At 54.0% G+C, this 24,222-nt stretch overlaps 1 protein-coding gene across 6 annotated transcripts in view; it reads right to left on the reverse strand.

The window, feature by feature from the left end:
- Positions 1-1,530: 1,530 nt before the first annotated feature.
- APBA2 (amyloid beta precursor protein binding family A member 2) overlaps positions 1,531-24,222 on the reverse strand; it is a 265,709-nt gene continuing 243,017 nt past the window's right edge. For all 6 annotated transcript variants that reach the window (XM_078448941.2, XM_060617852.3, XM_060617850.3 and 3 more), the window contains 7 exons: positions 22,320-22,406; positions 19,435-19,620; positions 15,106-15,285; positions 13,849-14,061; positions 12,162-12,281; positions 4,647-4,787; positions 1,531-2,216 (listed from right to left, as the gene is read on the reverse strand). In XM_078448941.2, coding sequence (XP_078305067.1) covers positions 2,145-2,216; positions 4,647-4,787; positions 12,162-12,281; positions 13,849-14,061; positions 15,106-15,285; positions 19,435-19,620; positions 22,320-22,406 — 999 coding nt within the window. In that variant the 3' untranslated portion in view covers positions 1,531-2,144. The remainder of the gene's footprint in view (positions 2,217-4,646; positions 4,788-12,161; positions 12,282-13,848; positions 14,062-15,105; positions 15,286-19,434; positions 19,621-22,319; positions 22,407-24,222) is intronic.

Consider the following 24,222-nt stretch of genomic DNA (forward strand, 5'->3'; position numbering starts at 1 on the left):
GCCCCGCGTCGGGCTCTGTGCTGACTGGTCAGAGCCTGGAGCCTGTTTCAGATTCTGTGTCTCCCTCTCTCTCTGACCCTCCCCCGTTCATGCTCTGTCTCTCTCTGTCTCAAAAATAAATAAATGTTAAAAAAAAAATTTAAAAAAAAAAAAAACAAAAAACAAAAAACCTTCTGCCCATTCGTGTGCCCCACCCCCCGTGTCATCTGCCCACAGATTTCCTCCCCAGAGTCTGTTCCCCTGCCTTGTCTTGGACAACACAACCACATACCCCTGGCTCTCCTGAGCTGAGGCCCTTTCCCTCCAGCTCCAAGGGCATGGGCCATTTCTGGCTAGATGTGAAGAGCCTCGTCAGTAGCTCACAGCATGGAGAGCAGATCGCTTGTCAGCAGAGGTGGGTCCTACAAGGCCAGGTTCCCTAGATCAACAGGGGAACACCCATCACCAGGCCTTCTAACCAAAGCCTATGTTGACCCCTGCCTCCCCATGCCAGGGGACAGGCCACAAAAGACCCTAGAGGTAAGCAGACACCACTGGGATGGGTGGTCCATACACACATGTACTCACAACTCACCTCTTCTGGAGATCACTGAAATTTAAACCAAGAGAAGCACAAGGCTTCTCTCCCTTATTAAACTAGCAGCCCGTGTCCTCCCTGGGATGGGGTGGGCCAGCAGACCTGGTGACCTGTCTCCGTCACTGACCTTGTAGCCACTGCACGGCCAGCCCGGCCTGACATCTGGTGCCTGGAGCACCTACCTCTCCAACCTCACTGGAAAGGGCCCCCGGAGGCCCTGGCCTGGAAGGGGATGCCGTCAGCACATGGCACCGTTGTAGAGCCGTGCTGTGAGGTGTTGAGGTTGAGGGAAGCTGGGCATCCATTTCTCAGTTGACAAACCAGCCACGCACACAGCTTTTTTATTATGACTTCAGTTTATTAGTGATATTAGCGAGTCTTCCTAAGGTCGGCTGCATGCAACACACAGGTCACTCCTTGAATACAGTAATCCTAAAGCTTTAGTTACTGCATGGTAAGGCTTCTTAAGTCACAGTGTATTCTTCAAGGCCTGGGCCAAAAAAAGAGACTTCCAGACAAAATGACGTCGGTTAACACTGACCTCGAAGGAACTGAACTAGACTACGTTTCACCGTATTTACACACGCTGTAATACTTCTCGCGGTGACGCCTGGCTCGCCCAGTGATCTGCGCTCACCGCTGGCTGCCCCTGGAAGGGCCGAGATTCCCAGGGTGGTTTTGGTTTTGGGGGGTGGGGGAGGGAGCTCGTGTGTGAATGCGTGTGTGTAGACAGAGATTTTTAAATAGAGGGCAGAAGCTGTGCCCCCCGTCCCTGGGAGAAGGAGCCAGTGTGTCCCGGCAGGTGGGGTCTGAGGGGGAAGGGGTGGCCTCGAGGGGAGGACAGGAGCGGCAGGCGTGGCGACAGGTCATCTGAAAACCCTGGAGTCTGAAGAATGGCTTGTCAAAGTAAAAGTCAAAACCGTGAGATTATCTAAATAAATATGGAGTTTCTGTGTTGTAGCCATCATCTTTTATTTAACTCAGGAACGTCTCCCTCCTCTTTAAATACAATCACATGTTCCCAGACGTCACTTACAAGTCACACCCCGAGAGCCGGCCGCAGCGGCAGAATCGGCCCATTCGGGGCTGTTCGGGACTGTCAGGGTGCCCTCCCCCGAGGCACCCCGGGCCCCCAGATGGGGGGGGGGCAGAAGGGACGGCCACTGGCCCCCCAGAGCTTGCTGTCCTCGCGGGGCCCCTCCAGGGCCGTGTCCGCAAGCGCCCACGTCTGCTCTCCACGGCTTCAGGGAGGAAAGACACACTCCACACCACACAGAGCTACAGACAAACACCCTTGTCCGTCGCAGTGAGGAAAGGGGTCAGAATGCGGCAAAACACTTGACTGTTCTACACAGATTGGTTCCTGTGACTCTCCTTGGATGAAAAGATACCCCTTTTTGTCCAAAAAAAAAAAAAAAAAAAAAAAAAAAAGAAGTGGGTCGTGAGGGCACACCCTTCAGAGAAGCCAGTGTCCTTGGGTGGGCTGTGGGGTCAGGGGTCAAGTCCTGGGTCCAGCCTTCCAGCTCCTCTGAACCCAGGTGGGCTGGGCGGTGCAGGCTGGGTGGGCCTAGATGTACAACGGGGTCTCCTGGCCCGTGAGGAGCCTGAACATAGCTGCAGGCATGGTCTTCATGTGGATCTGTCAATGAGAGACAGGGGCTGAACAGACTCTCGCTGCTCCCGGCTCTCCCCTCCCCTTGAAGGCCTCTCTCCTCCCCCTGATGCAATCAAGTGAGAACAAACACTCCAGCAACTGGCTGGCTGCAGAAACCCCCCGAGGGTTTTCTGTGCAAAGTACCAGCTTTCAGAGTACAGGAGAAATGACCTCGTCAATGGAGGTTTAGAAAGCATTTCCTGACACTGTATGCTCTTACTGGACCTCCCCATCCGGGTCTTCAGAGGGTTTCACACAAGCTCAAGTGCTAGTTTTTTCTGCAGCTCAAGCTGACAGCAGAAGGGCAAAAAAATCAGATTTTTAATTGTGACTATGATTTGCCCACTCAGCTGGAGGCAGGCTGGGGGGTTCCCAGGCCTCTGAAGCCCTTCCCACGCAGCCAGGGAAAAGTGAGGGTTCTGGGGTCTGAGAATATATGGAGGAGGGCCAGGGACCTCGGGCCCCTCCATCCTTTGGGGTTCAGTTAGCAAATGAGCCTTTGGGGGCCTGGCCTCCCTCCCTGGATCCAAGGGGGCCCGGGGGACACAAGCAAGGCACAAGATGGCCCCCCAGGGAGACTGCCCTTGTGGGGCACATCCCCCCAAATCCTGTGAGGGCACTGGGAAGAAGAATGAGACCAGTGGATGCACAGAAAAGGTGGTTTCTGCTCCAGCAGGGCCAGCCCAGGGCTGTGCCAGGCTCAGGCCTTGGGGCTCTGGGAGGTGTGGCTGGCACGGGTGCCACTAGCTTCACCCTCCTGGGTGCCCAGCAAGAGGTGACCTATGGCAGGGGGGGACGGTGCATGGTGTGGCCTTCCCGGGGGCCGCCCTTCCTCAAGCAACCAGGTCTCAGGCCCTTGGGTGACCAACCCAGAGAAGCCAGTTGTGCAGATGGCTTTTACAGTGTCACCTGCCCCCTGCCTGTCCCTGCCCCTAGGATATGTTTGATCAATTTAGATTTTAGTGCACCCAGCACCCCCAGCATGGCTTTTTCCACAAGAATATTCTGTGTAATTCCTCAATCTGAAACCCACCCCAAACCTCAAGTCTTGTTATCGAGGAACTAATTTTCCAAATGTGTTCAGGGATGGTGGAAAACACAGGCAGATACTTCAGTCTCCTAGCCACACCCTTGGCCGCTTTTGTGCCTCTTTGAATATCAATTCATCTCAGGTCTGAAGAGCTGAAAACATTTCTCCTTCACTCCACTGGCTTCTTCATAGGTGTTGAGGCTGATCGCCCCAGTGGGGTGGCCATTTCAAACATCAGATTTTCCTTCCTTGGAAGCCCTTTGTAAAAAAGGACACTAATGGTGCCAACCTGGCCCCCTCTCCCTTTTGAGAGCCAGCCATCAGCCACCATCAATCTATGGGAAAATAGGATTCCTTCCCCAGCCTGGTAGTTTCACAAAAAACAGAGTAGACCCCAGGAATTGTGGTCAGAAACCCCCTCAGAAACAGCATCCACCCAGGGACCAAGCTTCACCCCCAGTGGCTACCAAAATGGAAGCCACACTCTTCCCCACATGGCCACAGAGCCTGAGTCTGCTCTGCCCAGCTCAGCCCTGGGGGGGACCCCCAACAGCCCTCAGAATTAAATGCAAACTCCCACCCAGCACGGGCCCCTTTGCAACAGACCCCTCTTCCGACCCACTAGACACACTCGTGCTGGGTGAGGCCTCCTTCTGTTTCACATACTCCGAGCACCTCACTTCTCACCCCAAATTACCCTGTTCACCTGTGAACTCCTTGAGGAAAACTGTGCCCCTCTCCTCCTACCCTTGTCCACCTCAGGCTGGCATTGCTCCGATGCCAGAAAGAAGTAGAAGAGGAGGAAGTTAAAGCCAGAGAAGTAGGAAAGGGTGCATCAGCCACAGCTGGCCTGCTCTGTGGATGGGAAGACGGCAGGAAGCAGGCGGAGCAGTGACCCCACTTCCGGGGTGGCCAGAGCCTCGTGCCCTGGAAGGGCAGGGGTCCTGCAGAAGGAAGAGCTCCCAGACTGAGCATGCACATCCAGTTCTAGAAAAGGCGTCAGCCACCTTTGCCCTCCTGTCGGCTGCACAAACAGAGCCAGAGTGAACAGCCAAATGCAGCTGTTCAGCCTCGTCACAGGTACTCCCTGGGTGAGAGGCCCAGCCCAGCAGCTCAGTGGGTGCCCAGGGCTCCCTAGAGAGGGGGTGGGTCACACAGGTCAAGGTGGAAGCACATGACTAGCACAGACACACTCCAAGATTCCAGCAAGGATGGCTCTCCTGAGAAGGCAGGTATTCCTGGGCGGGGGCGGGGGGGGAACCAGTGGCTTTCCTGAGCACCTCACATACCCCACTCAGGACACAGCTGTCAGTCATGGAAATGTAGGGCCCAGATGGCCTTGGACTCAGGTTCTAACTCCAGCAAAGTGACAGGCATGGCCTTACCTCTCCAACTGAGTTAGAAAGAGCCTGGACTATCTTCTCATGGGCTGTGGCCACCACACTCTGCCCGTTGATCTCAATGATGCGGTGGCCGACTCGGACGCCTCCTCGCTCTGCGATGCCCCCTCTCATGAGGCTGCAGATCTAAGCAGACACGCATCAGGTCAGCATGCAAGTCCTCACCATGCCCACAAGGAGCTCACTGCTGTCCCCAAACACGGAAGCAGGGAAATTAATCATGCAGAAAGAGAAACCCACAGGACAACTGCTTATGTATGCAATCTGCTGACTCACCAACGGGCACATTTATGATTTGGAATAGGCTAAAAACAATAAAGTCAACAGCTTGGCCTGTGGGAGACCCTTGCAGGCCCTCAGATTCCCTACAGTGGCCCTGCCCCCTCAGCCATCCCAGAGCCTCTGTTCCTGGGTCAGGGGAGTGTGGAGTACTGGTAGTGTGTGCAGTTGAAGCACATCCTACAAGATTCTCCACCAGCCACACTCTGCTCCTCTTTGAACTGAAGAAATCACTGTTCCCACCTCAAGAGGAGGGGATGCATTCACGAGCCAACAAACAGAAAGAGCTGGGGGAAATGATGAGGGCCCTAAGTTTTGTGAAATGCACCCACTTGTGGATTCACTAAAGACAGTGGCATCAGAAAGGTGGACGCCCGCCCAGACAACGCAGAGAGGGCAGCAGGTCCCAGATGGGAGCTGCTGGCTCAGGGAGAGGAGGGGGGCCAGTTGCACTCTGATGGCTCCACAGGAGCAGTGCCCAAGTCCTGGAGATGCGGAGGCAGGCGGGGGCAGAGAGGACACCAGGTGCCTCCCCACCGCACTTTCCAAGGACCCAGTGCAAGGGCAGAAGCAGGTCCAACAGCAGGGACCCTGGAGCTGAGGCATCCTGAGAACCCGCTGGCCACCGGAGGTCTCTCCTGCCTGCCCCACCCTGGCACCTGACCACAGGCACTGCGGCTGGCACTGCCTAGACCCCAGCTGCCCCTTCCTCAGCATTATCTCAGAAGCCCTGGAAGGCTGCACCCCACCACCCGTGCTGGAGAGTGAGCCAGGCAGCAGAGGCCTAGGCTGCCAGGACCCCGTCCCCAGAGTGCCCAGGGGCCACCCACGTCATCTAAAGGCCTCATGGAATTCACGGTGGCCCTTTATCCTCACGGTCTGCTTTCCTCAATCAGGAAACACTACCAAAACAGTTCTCATCTCATTGAGGATTTTGTGACTTTTTTGGGCATCTTTAGACTTGAAAAGGCAGGGAACCCCAACCCAGAGTCAGGAAGGGTCATTCTGGTCAGTACCCTAAGAGGTCAAGGGCCAGCCTGCCAGCAGGAGGCATAACCACAGGTGGTGGAAGATGCAGGGGGACAGCCAAGCCCTTCTTCCTGACTCACTGTTCTTTTCATTCCATAGCAAGGCTCTACATGACCCAAGACTCTCCTCCATGCCTTGTGGTGCACACCCCCTGCCCTCATCCTAAGGACCCCTGCCTGTGTCAGGCCAACTCCTCATCCAATCCCCTGCCAGTCCTGCTCATTCAGCTGGGGCCTCTGATTTCCAAATTGCTGGGGGGAATGACCGTCCCCTTAAACAGGACAGCTCTCCCCCACTTGCCTGCCTCCCCTTCTCTCCCTTAGGACCTGGCATGGCAGCTTTTTAAGGCCACCATAGGCTTACAAGGCCACTGACCACAGGCTGGCCCTGGCACCACATGCAGGATTCCCATCTGTCATTTGTTTTGTGGATCCTGTCTTGTCACTAATGCCACTAATGTTAAGTTGGCTTTTCTAAACCAACTTAAAAAGTGGGTCCCTCCCAACCTTCAGGGTCCCTGTCTTTCTGGTAGAGGACATATATACAGACTGATGTCATAGTCCCAGGCCACCACTGCCCAGGCAACTGGACTCCTGCCCAGAGCTGGTCAAAGTACTGGAACCTGAGCACTCGGTACAGTCCAGGCTCAACCAGGGGGTAGGCAGAGGGAGAGAAGCAGGGTGAGCTGTGGCCACCCATTTTCCAGAAACGGGGAGCTCCCTGCCTGCCTGACTGCCCAAATTCTCCATACAAGAATTAAGGAGTAACTCCTATTCTTTTCCTCCCCCCTCCCAAATGATTTAAGGGCATTTTGTCCCCACTGTAACTATTTCTCTGAAGATCCTGAAGAAGGTGCTTCGGGGTGACCTGGTTCACTTCCCAGCCTTACCAAGAAGAACCCAGTTTGCTCCCGGCCACAGCAGGGAAGGAGACACACCAGAGAAGGCGCAATCTTCAATCCCTGGTGGCAGCTTCCTCCATAGTCACGGAGGTTCAGGACAGAAGGTGAAGAGGGAGGAGAAAACAGCTCTGCACCCTCAGAGGGAGTTGCCGGGAGGATGGATCCCAACCCTGGCAGGTGACCCCGGCTGGAATCTGGGGGTCAGGCAGATGGAGAGGACAGAAGGGGAGCAGGAAGTGTTGAGGAGAAGGCCGTGTGCACACACAAGCACACACATGCACACACACACACTGGTCCCAGCCTTCCCAAACGAGGTGCCCACAGGAACCAGGGTGTGAGGCATTCCAACTTCACGGGGTGCACTTCCGTGGGGGAGAAGGCTGGTGTCTCCCAGCGGGAGACATCTTGATTTCTTGAATGGTGGTGTGGAAAGAGAGAGGAAGGATCCGTTTAGAAACAGTGCTAAGTGGGTCATCCGTGGCCTGTCTGCAAACTAATGCACTGTACTCTGGGTGTAATGAAGCTGAAAATGGAAAAAGCACTTGTGCAAGACTAACTCAGATGTCAGCAAACTTTTCCAGAGGATTCAGGGGAACTTGGCTGTGTGGCACACCACTGTCAGCGGGCACAATGGTCCCTGCAGTCCTAGTCAGAGGAGAGACTGGCTGGCCCACCACTGAAGCCCTAATCAAGGCTTCAGGAGCACTTACATTGGTTACTAATGCCCTGGGCCCTAGATACAAACTTACTGGCTCCTGCACTGCTCATAAATGCTGTCAAATCCATGCACACGCTCCCCCTGACACCCTCCCACTGCATACAAGCGTCTGAAGGTGGGCAGTGGGAGTGTGGGTCTGCTCTTCCCAACAGCTGGCCTCAGGCCCAATGCCTGCTCTGCTCCAGCTGGGAGTGTGGAGGGCAAGTTACTTCACCTCCCTGTCCCTTAGTCCTCTGTGAAATGGTGATAGAAAATGCCATTCCCTAACTGGACCAGCCTTGCAGACACCAGCTCCACAGGGATGCCCTATGGTTGTGGCTCCATTTCCTGGTTCCTAGAACTGACAGACAGATGGACTGACACCCCAGACAGATGGATCAGGGGGCCTCCGAGTACTGGCAACAATGAAACTAGATAGACTGGAAAAATGGAAGTCCTGCACACCCATGTTTAGAGCAGCATGAGTCACTACAGTCAAAAGGTGGAGGCAACCCAAACCCATCAATGTCCATTGATGGATGAGTGGAAGACCACATGGGGTCTATTCCTACAATGGAGTATCATTCAGTCCTAAAAAGGAATGAAATTCTGACACATGCTACAAGGTGGATGAACCCTGAGGACATTATGCTGGGGGTCAAATAGGCCAGTTGCAAAAGGGCAAGTGCTGTCTGATCCCACTTATTTCCATAAAGCACCTGGAGTAGTCAAGTTCACAGAGGCAGAAGATAAAATGGTGGCTGCCAGAAGCCGGGGGCGGGGGGGTGCAGGAATGAGAAGTCAGTGTTTGGTGGGTGCAGAGTTCCACTTTTGCATGATGAAGAGTTCTTGAGATTGGCTGCCCAACTGTGTGAATGTACTGAGCACTTGAAAATGGGTAAGATTATAATCGAGGGGCTCCTGGGGGGCTCAGTTGCTTAAGCGTCCAACTCGATTTCAGCTCACGTCATGATCCTATGGTTCATGGGATCGAACCCCTCTAGGCTCTGTGCTAACAGGGTAGAGTGTGCTTGGGATTCTCTCCCTCCCTCTCTCTTTCTCAAAATAAATAAACAGTGTTTTAAAAGATGATAATCAATTTTATCACAATTAAAACAAAACAAAAAATGGATGTCCTAGGAGACAGCTGGGGCTAAAGAAAAGGGGGTGAGAGAGGCCAATTCTACAACATAATGTAGCTTCTTAGCCACATGGGGCCTCTCGTTCTGGAGGAAAGACAGGGTCACTAAGCTCCAGGAGGAGGCCAGAGCCCAGGCTAGCACGTCCCCCAAACACACGTGTGCACACACGTACAAGCACACACATATGCACATACACATATGTGCACATGCACACTGACAGCTGTGCAGAGGACCCCTCCCTCTCACCTCTCATGGGACAGCACCAAGATTTACTGAGACACCCCAGTGCTGGGACATCCTTCAGCTAACTGCTTACCCTGCACACTAACCACTGCCACCTGGTGCAGGAAGTACTTCTGTAGTGATCAAGGCAGGAAACCACAATGGGTCTGCGCAGGAGCTGACTGATGCCGGTCCCAAGCCAGGCATCCTGCCACCATCCACCCAGCTGTGGTCAGGTGCTGTGGAGGCTGAGGGACTCCCTGGTCACAGCTGGCCTGCTTGGAGGACACCGGCTGCCTTGTGGCTGCCCCAGGCCAGCTGGAGCCAGGTCTCCTGGTGGGGCTTGGTGAGGGGAGAAGGGCACATCTGAGAGCCTCACTGGCCCTGGGGACAGGAGGCTGGTGGTCATGAGAGAGGCGCCACCCAGGGGAGAGCTCCAGTACTGCAAGGCAGCAGGACACTACATGGAGGGAAAAGTTACCAGGCCAGGCCCCTGTGGGGAGGCTGGGTGAAGCCACTCCAACCTGAGCATGCCGTGAGGGGTAAAGGATAGCTCTCCTGTCCTCAGAGGAGGCCGTTGGTCAGGAATAGCCAGCACCCTCAGGCCTCCAGAATGTTCTCCCAAACACTCTCCTCCCACAAGGCCCTTGCTGAGCGATGGAGCCTGTGGCACTCATCAGCCCCCACAGATGACTGACGTGGCTGAGCCGTGGCTGTGGTGGCAGCTGCCTGGTAGATGGGCCTCACACCTCCCAAACCTCCAAGAAGCCCCCCTGCTCTCCTCACTGCCCTCAGCCTCCCAGCCACTTATGTGGAGCTGGCATGGCCAACCCCACCTGCAGAGACCCCCCTTCATCCCTCCTCAGTCACCTGCCTTCTTCCCAGCTACTCCTCTCCCCTGTCTCTGAGAAGGAAGGCTCATGCTTCACCTCAAACCCCCATATCTGTCCTCACCACTACTTCCCCAAGGACGTGTCCCTTTACTTCCCTGCTTGCCTTAATTCACCACTGACCAAACGCAAACAAGAGGCCCTCCCCTTCCAACCCCCTATCCCCAGCCTCCTCCACCATGGTCCCAGATGGCCTCACTAGCTGTGTGACCAGAGCAAGTTACTAAACCTCTCTGTGAGGCAGCCACCTCCTCACCAATACCCATGCTCCTCCTCGGGCTGTTGTGATTTTTTAAATGTTTATTTATTTATTTTTGAGAGAGAGAGAGAGAGAGAGAGAGCACAAGGAGGAGAGGGGCAGAGAGAGAGGGAGACACAGAATCCGAAGCAGGCTCCAGACTTCGAGCTGTCAGCACAGAGCCTGATGCGGGGCTCGAACCCATGAACTGTGAGATCACAACCTGAGCTGAAGTCCGAGGCTCAACAGACTAAGCCACCCAGGCGCCCCAGGCTGTTGTGATTAAACAAGCTGAAGAAAGGAAAAGTGTTTGTGGGGAGGAGGGGCATCGGGCTTGTTCTGGGCTCATAGTCCCCAAGAACAGGCACCTCCCTCAGCCACCAGACAGGAACCCAGAAGGGAGGCTCCTCCAGAGAATGGTACTCAGGTAGGCCCTAGAAGGCCACTCTCAGCCCCTCCCTGAGCACGGAGCCCATGCCATCCACGTAATGTTCACAGCAGCCACAGGCAGAGACCCCAGTCAATTTTTTGCAGAGGCCCTGGGGTAGCCATTTGTGCCCAGGGCACCTATGTATGCAGGGTGTTGGCAGGGCAGGGCCAGGCCAGACCACCAACTGGCCTGCTCCTGGGGCAGATGCACTGTCCTGGACAGAAGTCTCAAAGGGGAGGCAGACATGGGCACCTATGCCTGGGTGCAAGTGCCAAGAGGCCTTTCGCTGCAGAAAAAATGTCTCAGTGTACTTGATAGGTTTTCTTAGTTACTTTCACAACGACATTTCGAGGAAAGCCCAGAGAAGTTAAGTGACTCACCCAGGGCCACACAGCTAGGAAGGTGCAGCCAACATTGGCCGGATGGCCCCACACCCTTCCCTTCTTTGTCATAGGCACTGTTGGCCACCTTCCCAGCCTGCCCTGCGTTTTGTGGTGTGAATGACTGAGTTCTGTCTGGCCGGGGAGGGTGGTCAGAAATGGCAAGGGCCACACCCATGTCCCTGTCTTCCTGCAGGTGCCAAGCAGACACACAGCAGCTAGTGGGGGCCACTGAAACCCAGGTGAGGGCAAGCCTGGGCCCCTGAGTGGCTCTGTCGAACAAAGACCCCTCCCACCGTGGACTATGGTCTGAATGAGAAATTGGCTCTTAGTGTGTCGAGATCTGGGGACTCTTTGTTATAGTGGCAAGTGTGTGCTAACATGGAAGGGACAGAAACGGGCCTTAAGCCCAACCCCTGTAACTCTCCCCAGCCCCGTGCAGCTCTCCACATTTCTGCACCAGACAGCAACAGGGAAAACTGTGACTCATTTACAGTTGCCTTTCTAGAATGTTCTCCCATGGTGTTTCCTCTGTGGCCACGGGTGGGCACACACATCCTCCCCACCACCTGACACTGCTACCACCTACTGCACAATCTCTTCCTCAGGTCTTTAATACCAGGGCTGCCTTAAGCAATCTGGAAATGACTGGCCTCCCCTCTTCTATCCTCCATCTGCAGCCATGTCTTTGCCCACCAGGACCTTTGCAGGAAGAATATCCAAGGAAATTCACCACCAGAGCTTTTGCCCAAGGAACACGCAATGTTTGGGCAGACCAACACTCACTCAAGCCCAGAATCATCTCCTCCTGGAAACCCTCCTGCTTCCTCAGTGCCTGACATGGTGCAGACACCTCACAAATGGCTCTGGGTGGGTGAATGAACGAGCAAACGATTGAATATCTGTTTGCTGAACACAGGGAGTCAGATGTTGCCATTGGCTGTATGTGTCCAGACTGCACTGGGGAAAAAACTCCTGCCTCTCCTCCAAAGCAGGCGTTTGCCGAGAACAGCCATGACAAGGACAAGGATGCTTCACGTAGGGCCTGAGGACCCATTCCTAGGCCACACGTCAGCCCTCCCTCCCGGCTCAGGCCTGCCCTGGGAGCTGCTGAAAACTCCTGCCCTGTGTGGCCTGGCTGCTGGCCATCGTGCCCACCAGCTGGGGCCTGTCCCATCAGATGGGAGCGGTCTCAGGGACAGAGTGGGTAGAGAGCGGCCACCCCCCAGCCCCCTGAATCTGGGCCCACATGTGCACAATGAAGGTGGCCAAGGTGGAGAGGGCAGACTCACGATCCCGTTCTGCACGCTGAAGCCCAGCTGGTACTTGAGGTCAGGCCGCTTGATGAGGACCGTGGTGACTGGCGGACAGCTGACGATGTTGAGTTTCACCTGCGTCTGGTTCTTTAGACCCTGCAGAGCGGGGAAGGGGTCATGAGGGAGCCTTAGATGCCACCTACCAGCACACTCTCACAGGCCTAGACTGAGGAGGAGTCGGCTGGCAGGGGTTGGCCCCTGGATCCGGTGGGTCAGTCACCTCTCGGCCTCTACGTCCCTCTGTGCTACCTGTACACGGGGCCACTGGCTTTCCCACGTGGCAATGGGTGCTGTGGCCCACCGTGTTCTGCTGTGCCCTCTGACCCATGTGAAGACAAGCTGCTCCTGGAGCCGGAGGCCAGGCCCTGAGAACCACTGTACACAACCGAAGAGACAGTACCAGGGTCACCCTCCGAGGATCACGGGAGGGGCCCTCCCCACACTGCATGCAGAGGAGCACTTTCTATCTGGAAGGACCATGGGGAAGCCTTCCTCCAGACAAAACTGCTGATGGGTCAGGAAGTGACAAGCTCAGTGAAAATCTGTAAGCCAGGGGATCTAGCATCCACAGAGAGACTGGGCCAGCTGCAGCCAAGGGTGACCTCAGGCCCCAGAGAGGATGCACCCCAGGCCCCTATTGTGAGGTTAAATGCGGGGGTGAGGTGAGGAGGGGGGGGCAGGCCTCAATGTGGTTGCAGTTTCAGCTTGTTCCTCTGGCCGGTCGTGAGCCTTGGATGCTGCTCAGAGCTGCCTGGATATAGTGGGCACCCTGCTCCCTGCACAGCCCCATCAGAGCCTGGGTGACCAGGTACCCCAGGAACTGCAGCCCTCGGAGAGAAGCTCCAGGCAGACAAAACCTCTGGTACTGCAGACTGAGGCCTTTCCTGTGTCTACCATCTGTCTTCCTAGGTGGTCACTCATCAGGCAGACGCTCTGCTGGGCTGGCTTTGAGAGCCGGCTCCTGGGATGCTCTGGCCTTGAGAATGCCCTTTATCTCCCAGGTTGACAAGGGAGGGCAGAGGGGTGTCCTCCAGCACCAAGACCATAGCAGATGAGGAGGGAACAAGCCACAGGGGCTGGGGGCAGACCACAAACAGAAGGCCACAGGATGGCCCCCAAGCAGGCAGAACCGTCTGGAGACCCTGGACAGAGCAAAGGCAATGCTGTGCCAGGCCTCCTGGTCTCTCTGCTCTTTCTGTCCTGGGGCTCTTGGAGACCTGGTTTAGGTGTGAAGACCCCCCCCACCCAGTCCCTGCAGGGGCGAGCAGCTCAGCATCTTCCAAAAGCCCAAGCTCACGGGTCGGACGGTAGGAGCAGCCTCCCGGCTCTCACACCCATGCAGGGTGATCATCCCTCTCAGTATGCCCCAGAAACGGGACTCTTGGAGTTAACCTGAGAAAGTCCCATGCAAACCAGGTCACCTTGCATCTGTGGGTCCTCGGCCCTTGCCGGGGGTCCGTGTCCCTCAGAACTGGCATAAGTGAAACCAAACATCCCCTTTTCACCCCCAAGGGCAGCCCAGGTCCTTCTCTGATTTCAGTGATATGGTGTAGTCTTGGGGTCAACATCACTGGGTGGGTCTGTCTGCACCTGTCTCCTCATGTGTCAAGGAGGGATAACCATGCAGTGAGAATAAAACAAGGCAGGGGCCCTGCGTGCGCACCTTGATGATGCCCTGGCAGGTGGCGAGGGGCAGCCCCACCAGACTGGTGCCGTTGATGGACATGATCTGGTCCCCGATGCTCAGCTTCCCTGAGCGGGCGGCTGGGCCGCCATTCATCATGTTCGCCAGGATCACTGTAGGCAGGATGGAACCCCAGCCTGACTCCACCACCACCACGCCCAGGATCTCCCCCTTGTGCTTCTCCAGCTGCAGCTGCAAGGAAATCAGCAGTAAGAGGTGCCCGTGATGGGGGCCGGGGACCTGCCCGCCTACCCTCCAGCCTCGCCCAGCTCTGGCTCCCAAGCCCTCTTGGGGTGCCCCCAACAATCCTGGAAACCAGGAGCAGGCTCCCTCCCGCCCATGCCCAGCATGGACTCCCCCAGGCCCAAGCATGGCTCCAGTGTCCTGCCTCCCATTCTCCTCACCTCCCACATACCCATGGAGGAGGCAAGAAGAATGTTCTCAGACTCCAGGCCTCATATCTGCCCCTGGCTCTTGCTCTTGTCTAGAAAAGTCCTACGTCCCATCCATCCCAAGGGTCACTTTCTCAGAAAGCTGCCCGTCATGCATTCCGCAAGAAGCCAGGATCATTCATTCATTCAATCATTCAATAAGCAGTCTGATTATTCATTCATTCACTCATTCAACAAGCAGCCAGGGTCATTTATTCATTCAACAAACAATAAGGGTCATTCATCCACTCATTTGCAAGCAGTCAGGGTATGGGTCATCCCCAGGGTATTTGCTCTTGTGTCTTAGGATAACTTTCTAAGGCCCTCCCCCTGCCCCCCCCCCCCCGCCCCCCCACAGCACACACAGGAACCTGCTGAGGCCTCCACTCCTGGCAGCTTTGAAACTCCCCTGGGCAGAGCACCCAAGTTCCCTGTTTTAAAGATGCTTCTCATATGCTTTTCAGAAACACCTCCTGGGTGCTGAGCTCCAGTAGATGATAATAGCAGCATTAAAAGGCACATTTTCAAGGTCATTAAGACTGATTGTAATCAGCTCCTTTGTTACAACAACACCTCATTTCACACACAAGTGCTCAGCTCTGAAGGCAGGAGCAAGCATTCTGGGCAACACTTCATTCTGCAGTGAGGACAGGGATTTGAGGAGCCCTTCTAGGGCTCCAGTCCTCTGGCAGTGAGCTGGTGTGGGGCAGTGCCGGCTGGCCCCAGCTCTTCAGGGACCCAGCATGGGTGGCAGAGGCCAGTGCAGCGTGGTGCCCGGGGCCCGCCGAGGGTGCGTGTGGCTCACCTCCTTGCGGTTCTCTGAGTTCGAGAAGTGGATGAGATCATCGTTGTACATCTCCTGGGTGTTGATGATGTCGCTGTACTCTTTCTGGCTCAGGTCTTCTGGGTTGATGCCGTTAGCCCGCAGGAACTCCTGGTAGGCCACGCTAAAGGCCTGGCCGATGGACTGTGCGATCAGCTGGGCCTGTGGGCAGGGAGAAGCCCACTGGAGACACCAGCACAGGCTCCATGCTGCCTGGAGCAGAGTGGCCGCGGCAGAGCTGGGGGCAGAGTGCACACAGAAGCCTACAAAGGACCCCTGTCTGGGCTTAAAGGAACAAGTGGGGGCTGGCACCCGAGCGGCCCCGTGGGTAAGGCATCCGACTCTCAGTTTCAGCTCAAGTCATAATCTTGCTCTTCTGGAGTTAGAGCCCCACATTGAGCTCTGTGTTGACAGTGTGGAGCCTGCTTGGGACTCTCTCTCTCAGCCCCTCCCTTGCTTTTTCTCTCTCTCAGAATAAATAAATAAACAACAACAACAAAAAGAGGGGTGCCTCGTGGCTCAGTTGGTTTGGCTCAGGTCATGATCTCATGGTTCGAGGATTTAAGCCCTGCGCTGGGCTCTGTGCTGACAGGTCAGAGCCTGGAGCCTACTTCAGATTCTGTCTCTCGTCCTCTCTCTCTGCCCTTCCCCGACTTGCACTCTGTCTCTCTCGCAAAACTAAACATTAAAAATAATTTTTTTAAATTGTAGGCTCTCTTCTGGTGATAGCTGTCTTCCCACTAACGCCCCCTGGTCGGCTGACTATCTGCCGTCAGGGACCAATCCTGACTGCTCCCACCTGAGCTGTTTAAGTCCCAGACCATCCAGAACAAAGCACAATTTCAAAAAGTCTGAGAAAATTATGAATTGTTTGCTAAATATCACATTTTTGTTGCTTACATTGGTGACTGTCCTATATTTTCTTTCCACCCCTCTTATTTCCAAAATAGACTAGAGGTGTGTTCTTCAGGGAGTGTCACAGAGACTGTCAGTTGTCTCCCCAACATTTATGTCTCCTCAACAACTGAACCCAATGGCAACTGGGGAGGCAGGTGTGTGTTCAGCTGTTCTGGTGTGGCTGTTCCAGGCTGAGGTAGATAAGAAGCACCAGACCTAGGGACACCAGCACAGACCCCACAGAGAAAATCACTTCTTTCCACTTCAGGGAACCACTTGTGTGGACATTACTGAATCTCTGACATTGCAGAGCCCTGGGCATTGAAAAGTCATTGTCAGGCATTGCCTGTCACCAGCCAGTGTGCAGATGGGGGACAGGTGGGTGGCAAGAGCTAAACCCCGAGCTCCCAGAAGGATGCCAAGCATGCTAACAGCTGTGTGGCCCTGGAGAGCAACAGGGCTCCCAGCAGCTTGGCCCACCACAGGGCCTCCTCCCCCAGCCCTGGAGTGAAGGGACCCCAGTGCTGGTCTACCCCCTGCCACCACCTGCCTCCCCAACAGCCATCAAGGGGGCCTTCTGCATGGGTGCCCTCAGCAAACCTCAGGACTGGGAAACAAAGGATTTGACCTAAATGCCTAAATCCCTTCCTCCTTCTACACACTGCATGATTTAAGTGCCACAAATGACTATGTCTCTGTAACGAAGTGGGCTGGGCTAGGTAATAATGGCAGACCGTGGAAGGCTTTCCTGAAATAGGTGCAGATTCTAGATTGAACTGCCCTCCCACACTGGGCCCTCAACAGTTTACAGGAAGGACAAGCCGATGTTCACTGGAGTAAGCCCTGCCCACTCCCAAGATCAGTATTTTGGTATTTTGGCAGTGCTGTTTGGGTGGACCAGGCAGAGATGCTGTGTCCTGGGGACCACTAAGTGACACCCCAGCCTGGACATGCGTGGATCGGAGGGTGGGGAGCCTGGGAGAGGCACATCAGAGAACAGCAGAGCAGCAGCCAAGGGCAGAGGGTGGAAAGTGAGGGTAGGGGGGACAGGGAGCCTGGGAACTGTCCTGCCCCCCCTGGGGTCTCAGGACTTGCTGCTGGTTGCCCCGAGGCCTCCAGGTCTGTCTCCAGCTGACTGAGGTCCTGACAGCGTGGGAGTCTGAGAGCAACACTCCCTTCACAGCTGCACTGATAGTCTGGCAGGGCTGCCCAGTGCCCTGGGATCCACCTAGGGTTCTGCCTGGGTGCCCTAGCCCAACCCATAGGAGCTCCTAGGGACAGTGGGTTCCCTGGGATGCCATCCTGGAGACCTTGGCATCTCCCCGCCAGCTGCTGGTGGCAGTCTCCTATTTCCCCATCCACCCTGTGTCCTGGTGTCTCTCCCAGCTGGACTGGGGGACATGCTTGGAGCCCTTCAGACAAGGGGCTCACCTGTCCCCCAGTTCACAGCCTGGGCCTGTGGGTGCTCAATGCTGTGAGGCCAGGAGTCCCACCCAGGAAGGTGGGGAGTGCAGGGGGCCTCAGCGAGGGGCTGGCATTGGCAGGGTGGTGCCCAGAGGTGACCGACCTCCTGCAGGAGGTGAGGAAGGGAAAAGGGAGCTGCCATACCCCCAGCACTCCTTTGTGTGGCTCATCTACACCGGCCTCAGCCCAGGAGCAACTGTTTCTAGAGGGAAACTGAGGCTCAGAAAGAGCCCTGGTATCCTTACTGCCACTCCTGTTTTCTGCAGGTGTCCCACACCACTGTCACCAGACCCTCAGAGATCCCTTACTCATCCCCAGCAGCCCCCCTGGACGGAGCCACCATCCAGGTCATACGCTCTGGGCAGCTGCTCAGCGTCCCTGGACACACCCCAGGGGGTGGGTCCTTCCCCTCCCTCCTTCAAGGACCACTTGGGAATCCTATTCATGCCCACCTTTATTGGCCCTCAGCCTTCTCTCCTTGCACTGAAAACACTGGGCCACAGCAGCAACCCCCTACAGCAGTATCCCTCCTCTACCCCTTGGCCCACAGCCATCCACAGGGGCGGGCACCTCCCCTTTGTGCCCCCTGCTCCTCATGACTTCTGTGCCAGCAGACCATTCACCCTCCGCTGCTGGCCTACTCCTTATCTTACCCTGTCTTTCACTCATAGCCCTTCCCAAGGGCCCATCTTCACCAACCCCCCCCCCCAAGTCTCTATGACATCCTCAAACCCTGAGTCACACAGAAGTGCCCAATTAGGTGTCCACAGATATCTGTATTGTGGCAAAAAGAATATGTGTGTGCACCAGTGGGTGTGTTTAAATTTCTTCTCCAATCAGTATGCCATCACTGCAAAGCACTTCTACCTGTCTTCAACTTCTTAATAAAGATGGCTGCCTCCATCCCTACAGTCTCCAAATGTAAAAACTGGGGAGGGGGGGGGGGGTCGTTCCCCTCTGCTTCAGGTTTCTGACCTGCAAGTCCATATGTGAACAAGAATGATCCTTGCCAAGTGTCCACAGAGAAAGAGACTGATTTTTAAAAATTCTACTTTGGGGGTGCCTGGGTGGTTCCGTTGGTTAAGCGTCTGACTTCGGCTCAGATTATGATCTCGCAGTTCACAAGTTCAAGCCCTGCATTGGGCTCTGTGCTGACAGCTCAGATCCTGGAACCTACTTCAGATTCTGTGTGTGTGTCTTTCTCTGCCCCTCCCCCACTCAAGCGCCCCCTCCCCCCGCTCTGCCTCTCTCTCTCTCTCTCTGTCTCTCATAAATAAACATTTAAAAAAAAGTTTTAAAAAAATAAAAATTCTACTTTGGCAACAGCCACAACAAGGTCTTCCCACCAGGGGGCAGCAGAGAGACCCGGGCCCATTCTCTCCTGTTCTCACCTCCTGGCCTTGGGCTCCCTTCTCCCATCCCTATTATCCAATTCCAGGCTCAGAAAGATGCTCTCATCCCATTGAAGGAAAGAGTCAAAGGGTTCATGGTCTCCTAGCAAGTCTGCAGTATTTAAGCTTCAGAATTATTTTTCAACTTATCCTGATGTGAAGTGATCACGAGTGAAAGCAGAGCTACTCCCCAGACGCGGATGCTGCCTTTCTTGTGTGCAAGCCCCACATGTGAAAATGTGCATCTTGACAACAGAAAAAAGTCAAGGAGTATTCTCTTTTAGGAGGATAAGGTTTTGTTAAAGGATATCTTCAGATAGCTAGCCACCAATCCCCCCGCCCCCAGCCTATTTAACTATGGTTCAATTTATAAACAGCCTTGAAGTGAAGAAGAACTGTGTTCACCATCTCTGCAAACTCTGAGTGTTAGAAAATACATCAATGACAGTGCATGGGATTTCTACCTGAGACTTGGCTTCCAAAAAGCCTGGGATGCCGGAGCCCTGGTGAAGTCTGGGCTGTTGGGAGAGGGGTGTGGCACGCCTGTGCGGTTACTTACGTCCTCGGACTCGAACACGTGGCAAATCATCTTGTACTGCTTCTTCCCCTCCTGGGCCCCGGGGGTGGTCTCAATGCAGTCCTGAGAGGCTGACCGGGGCATGCGGCGCCTGGCCATCAGCACCACGATGTTCCCAATGTCTGCGATATAGGAGATGGTGCGCAAGGCATGGTCCATCATGGTTTCCTGTCAGGAGAGAGAGGAAGGGGTCCACGTTAGGAAACGTCAGGGAGAACAAGCCATTAAAAAACACTCAAATGAAACACCTGGGTGGCTCAGTTGGTTAAGTGTCCAACTTTGGCTCAGGTCATGATCTCGCAGTTTGTGAGTTTGAGCCCCACGTCAGGCTCTGTGCTGACAACTTGGAGCCTGAAGCCTGCTTCGGATACTGTCCCTCTCTCTGCCCCTCCCTGACTCGTGCTCTGTCTCTCTCTCTCACTCTCAAAAATGAATAAATGTTAATAATAATAATAACAATAAATAAAAATAAAAATAAAAAACACTCAGGTTCAGAACTTCTCAAACTTGACACTGATGATGTTTGGGGTGGGTCATTCATTGTGAAGGGCTGTCCCATACACTGTAGGATGTTCAGCAGCATCCCTGGCCTCTACCCACTAGATGCCAGTAGCATCTCCCCCTTCCTAAGCTGTGACAACCAAAGATATTTCCAGCCTTTGCCAAGTATCCCCTGGTTGAGAATACACTGCTCCAGTGAACACAGAATTTCAGGGGAGCGATTCACAGTCAAGGTGAATCTGCCTTCACCTTCAGCCTAGAGCACTCTTCCACTGCTTCTTGGAGGCACGATGTTGGGGTGGAGCTCATGGTCCCCGCTGGAGGGAGAGCAGGGAGGCTGCCGGCAGTGAAGCCTGTCCTCACCTAATCAGAGGTAGTCTGTGGCTCTGGAGAAGGGTTCCTTCCCTGGAAGACATGTGTTTCTCCCTAGCAGATAAGGAAGGCTCCAAGGCCAACATTTTCCACAGATAAGTTCTTCCCAGGGAGCCCAAGCCCCGGTCAGGGGACACTGAGGCAGCTCCCCTGACTGATGGATGGGTCTCAGTAGCCATTCACTTCCCTGGGCTCCTGGCAGGTCCATTACTCTTGATGGCTTTTGTTGTCTGACAGGACTGTCCACTGAGCGTCTTGCTCGTGACCCCTGCCTAACAGGCTGCGCAAGAAGGCTCGGAGAAACTAATCAGTTGTTCTTTTATGCATTTGTGCTTTTTTGCACAAAAGAAAACTGGGTACTTCGGCAGCCTCTGAAGCCCCTTTTCTTCCTCACGAATCCATTTTACAGCAGGTGTTGCCCCACGTCTGTCTTCTGGGAGCTGAGCTGTTTTCTGGCCAAGGCTACGTTTAAAACCACAAGGGCCACTTTTCAGAAAGGGGGACTGGAGAGGGGCCAGTGGTGGTGGCTCCTCAGCATTTCCTGATTTCTGCCCGCATGTCCAGGGTAGAGCCATTGTCCTCCCAGACGGAGGGGCACCTAGGAACTCACAGCCTTCTAAAACACATGTATTGTCTAGCTCTGCTCGTTGCAAGGGCCCAGGAGCAACGACGCGCCCACAATGCTGAGCACAGCCAGCACGCAGGTCTTTGTTGCTGTATGTCATCCCCACACTAAAAAGAACTGTGTGTGGCTCCCTGAAGAAATGGCTGATTCCAGGTCTGGGGCAGGGCAAGTGTAAGGGGAGCTCAGAATACCTCACTGTCTCAGAAAGCAACGACAAGAGCAAAGACTAGAGGGAAGATGTTAAAAACACACAGGACCCAGTTTAAAGGTCTCTGGCCAGCTGAATTTGGGATCACTGGAGCACCAAAAAGAATAAGGAAGTTAACAGAGGTAACACAAGTTAAAAAATAAACATCAGTCCACAGTGAAGACAGAGAGAGAAAGAAACAAAAGGTCTTCTGCACAGATAGAGAGAGGTCTGATAATACAAGTGGAGAGCGTGACATGATTAGAAAATCACCATTTTGCACTTCCAATGTTCGAACCAACTCAAGCAAGATGATCACTGGATGCTAAAACCTTTAGGCGAAAAAGGGTGTGAGGGAACGGGGTACCCACACATCCAGTGACACCACACAGATTACTCGCTGATGACAAAGAAGCAAAGGGGTCATTACCCCGGCATCTGGCCGTCCTCAAAAAGGCCCAGTAATGGAAATCTGGCCCCAGAGTGAATGGGGCCTCCCTCTCAGCAAACCTCAAGCACACAGCATTGCCTGAGGCCTTCCCGACCCCTCCCTCCATCTACCCCTTGCCCTTGGCCTCCTTCCCGCTTTCTCCTTCTCAGCTCATAGGCGTTTATATCCTGCATGGCTCACTTCCTCCTCATGGATCTGTCTTTTCCACCAACAGCAGTGTAAAGCACAGGAAAAATGAGAAGACTCTGGCCACAACACATGGTTTACAGGTAGAAAATCTTAAGAGAGCCCCCCCCCCCCCAACCGACTCTGGCCCCCTGATGGAGGACCACCCATTCAGAGGGCAGAGGGCTGCCACAGGATTTCCACCCTCCAGCTCCATTCCCTGGACCCGGCATACGGAGGTTTCAGGAAGGCCATTCTAGAATCCTGACGGTGAGCACACACAGCTTCCGAATCCCGCTTTCCTTCCCCTTCATTTCGTCTATTTAATTCAGCTGCAGCCAGCAGACCTACATCCCCGGCGTCTTTATCTTCCCGGCCTGATGCTCCTCGGTCCCCTGCAGCTTACTCTAGAATCCACAACCCATTCAAGACCCAAGGTCCGGAGGAGCAGTGGTCCTTGGGGACAGCCATTCAGCTCATCCCAGAGGGAAAGTTCTCCTGTGATTAGAGGTGGGACGTTAGGGGTTTAATGACAGGATTTTAAACAACGGTCTTTAAAACCTTACCTGTGTGTCCGCATTTAACACCTTGATCCTCTGGGTGGAGATGAAGAGATCCACTTCGGTCAGAGTCTGGGCATCCCCCTCCGAATTCTAAGAAAGGACAGTGGATACTGTTACAAATTAAAAAAAAAAAAGAAAGAAAGAAAAAAGAAACAACTAACTTGAACAAAAGCCTGACAATTTTACTAATGACCCTGAGCGCCCCTAGAGGGAAATGCTGCCCCAGCTTGGAGCAGCCATGGGAAATCTAAATTGCACACCGCCTTCCAGCGCAATCTGTAGCGAAGTGAGTTCTAAAGGCAGTTTGCACAGGGCGTGAAGGAGGAGGGAGGAGACAGCTTCCGGAAGCCTGAGCATGGAGGGGGGCTGGACGCCTGGGGTCTTATGTCCCAGCATCCAAAGCGCAGCCCTTCCACTCCCTAAAAAGTAGGCCTGTCTGCCGACCCTTATCAAGCCCGGTGAAGGTACAGGGTCTCTGTACTCAGGCTACATGCGTTTCCTGGATTTGGGATTCCAAATATCCCCAGGAAATGGGGAAGAAATTTTCAAAGAAGTTGGATTAGATTGTCAGCATCTTCTTCTGATTTAAATAATCCTAGTCATGTCAACCGCCCCAGCAGGCTTAATGCTGGTCTTCCAAAAACCCTAAGGGAACTAAGACTCCAGCCGGACTCAGTGCTGCCCTCCCAGCAACATCAGAGAAACCAGAAGAATCTGTCACACAAATGCCCCTGCTTTGTCAGCTCCTGGAATACCTTCAACATATGGTCAATTCTTATGTGTACATGGAATGTTCTAGAAGCTGAGTGCACTATTTATTTAGGGTCTGCCCTCAACCAAGATAGCTTGTCATTAGGTTTTACATCCATGGGAATCCTAACTGCTGCTGCACAGTGGCAATGAAATACAAATTCTTCCGGTGTACCCACTGAGGTAAGTAATTCTTTGTGATCACTAAGAGCCCACAGTGGCATATCTTCCACTTCAAACGAGCAGAAAGTGTGATTTAATTCCTCACTAAAAAATCTGAAATCAGAAATCCCCCTGCTGACAATTCCTCAAGAATTCAGAGTCACAGAGGGGCCTGTATAATATTGATAAATTCGTATTTTAGCTCTGTTTTCAAGGGAAGCAGTCTTTGGGGCTTTCAGCCCACCACGAGATGACACTGCTTTTAACTGATTTTAAGGAGAACACAGTTCTGGGGCGCCTGGGTGGCTCAGTCGGTTGGGCGTCCGACTTCAGCTCAGGTCATGATCTCACAGTCTGTGAGTTCGAGCCCCACGTCAGGCTCTGTGCTGACAGCTCGGGGCCTGGGGCCTGCTTCGGATTCTGTGTCTCCCTCTCTCTCTCTGCCCCTCCCCTGCTCATGCTTGGTGTCTCTCTGTCTCAAAAATAAATAAAAACATTAAAAAAATAATTTAAAAAAAAACACAGTTCAAAATAATCCAGGTGAAAATGCTTTGCAGGAATGTAGAAGAACTACTTTTTCTCTGATTTGAAAAACCAGGTTATATCCTACATCCACATGCTTCTGAAACATTATAGTGTGGGGTTGTTCCTCAAAATCTTGTTGCTAAAAAAAACAAACAAACAAACAAAAAAAAAAAAACAGGTTGGGCCAGAAGCAAAAAAAAAAAAAAAAGTTTGCAGGAAGTTTGAGCGCTATGATGTACTTGATCAGAGAACAGGGACATACACGTAGAGCTGAATGAGCTCAGACGGGGTGGGGGGTGAATGGATTAAGCCAAAACCTGATCAGTAATGGTGAACAGCAAAGCTCGCCCCATTGTACTCTCTGCTGGAAGAAAGGGGGAGCGCACTGTGCATCCAACAGAGGGCCAGCAATCAGGTGGGCATGTCTGTGGATGGGGGCACCATGACCCCACAGGCAGCAGCACGTCAG

The sequence above is a fragment of the Panthera onca genome, chromosome B3 (assembly GCF_046562875.1).
Source record: "Panthera onca isolate mPanOnc1 chromosome B3, mPanOnc1 haplotype 2, whole genome shotgun sequence".
NCBI lineage: Eukaryota > Metazoa > Chordata > Mammalia > Carnivora > Felidae > Panthera > Panthera onca.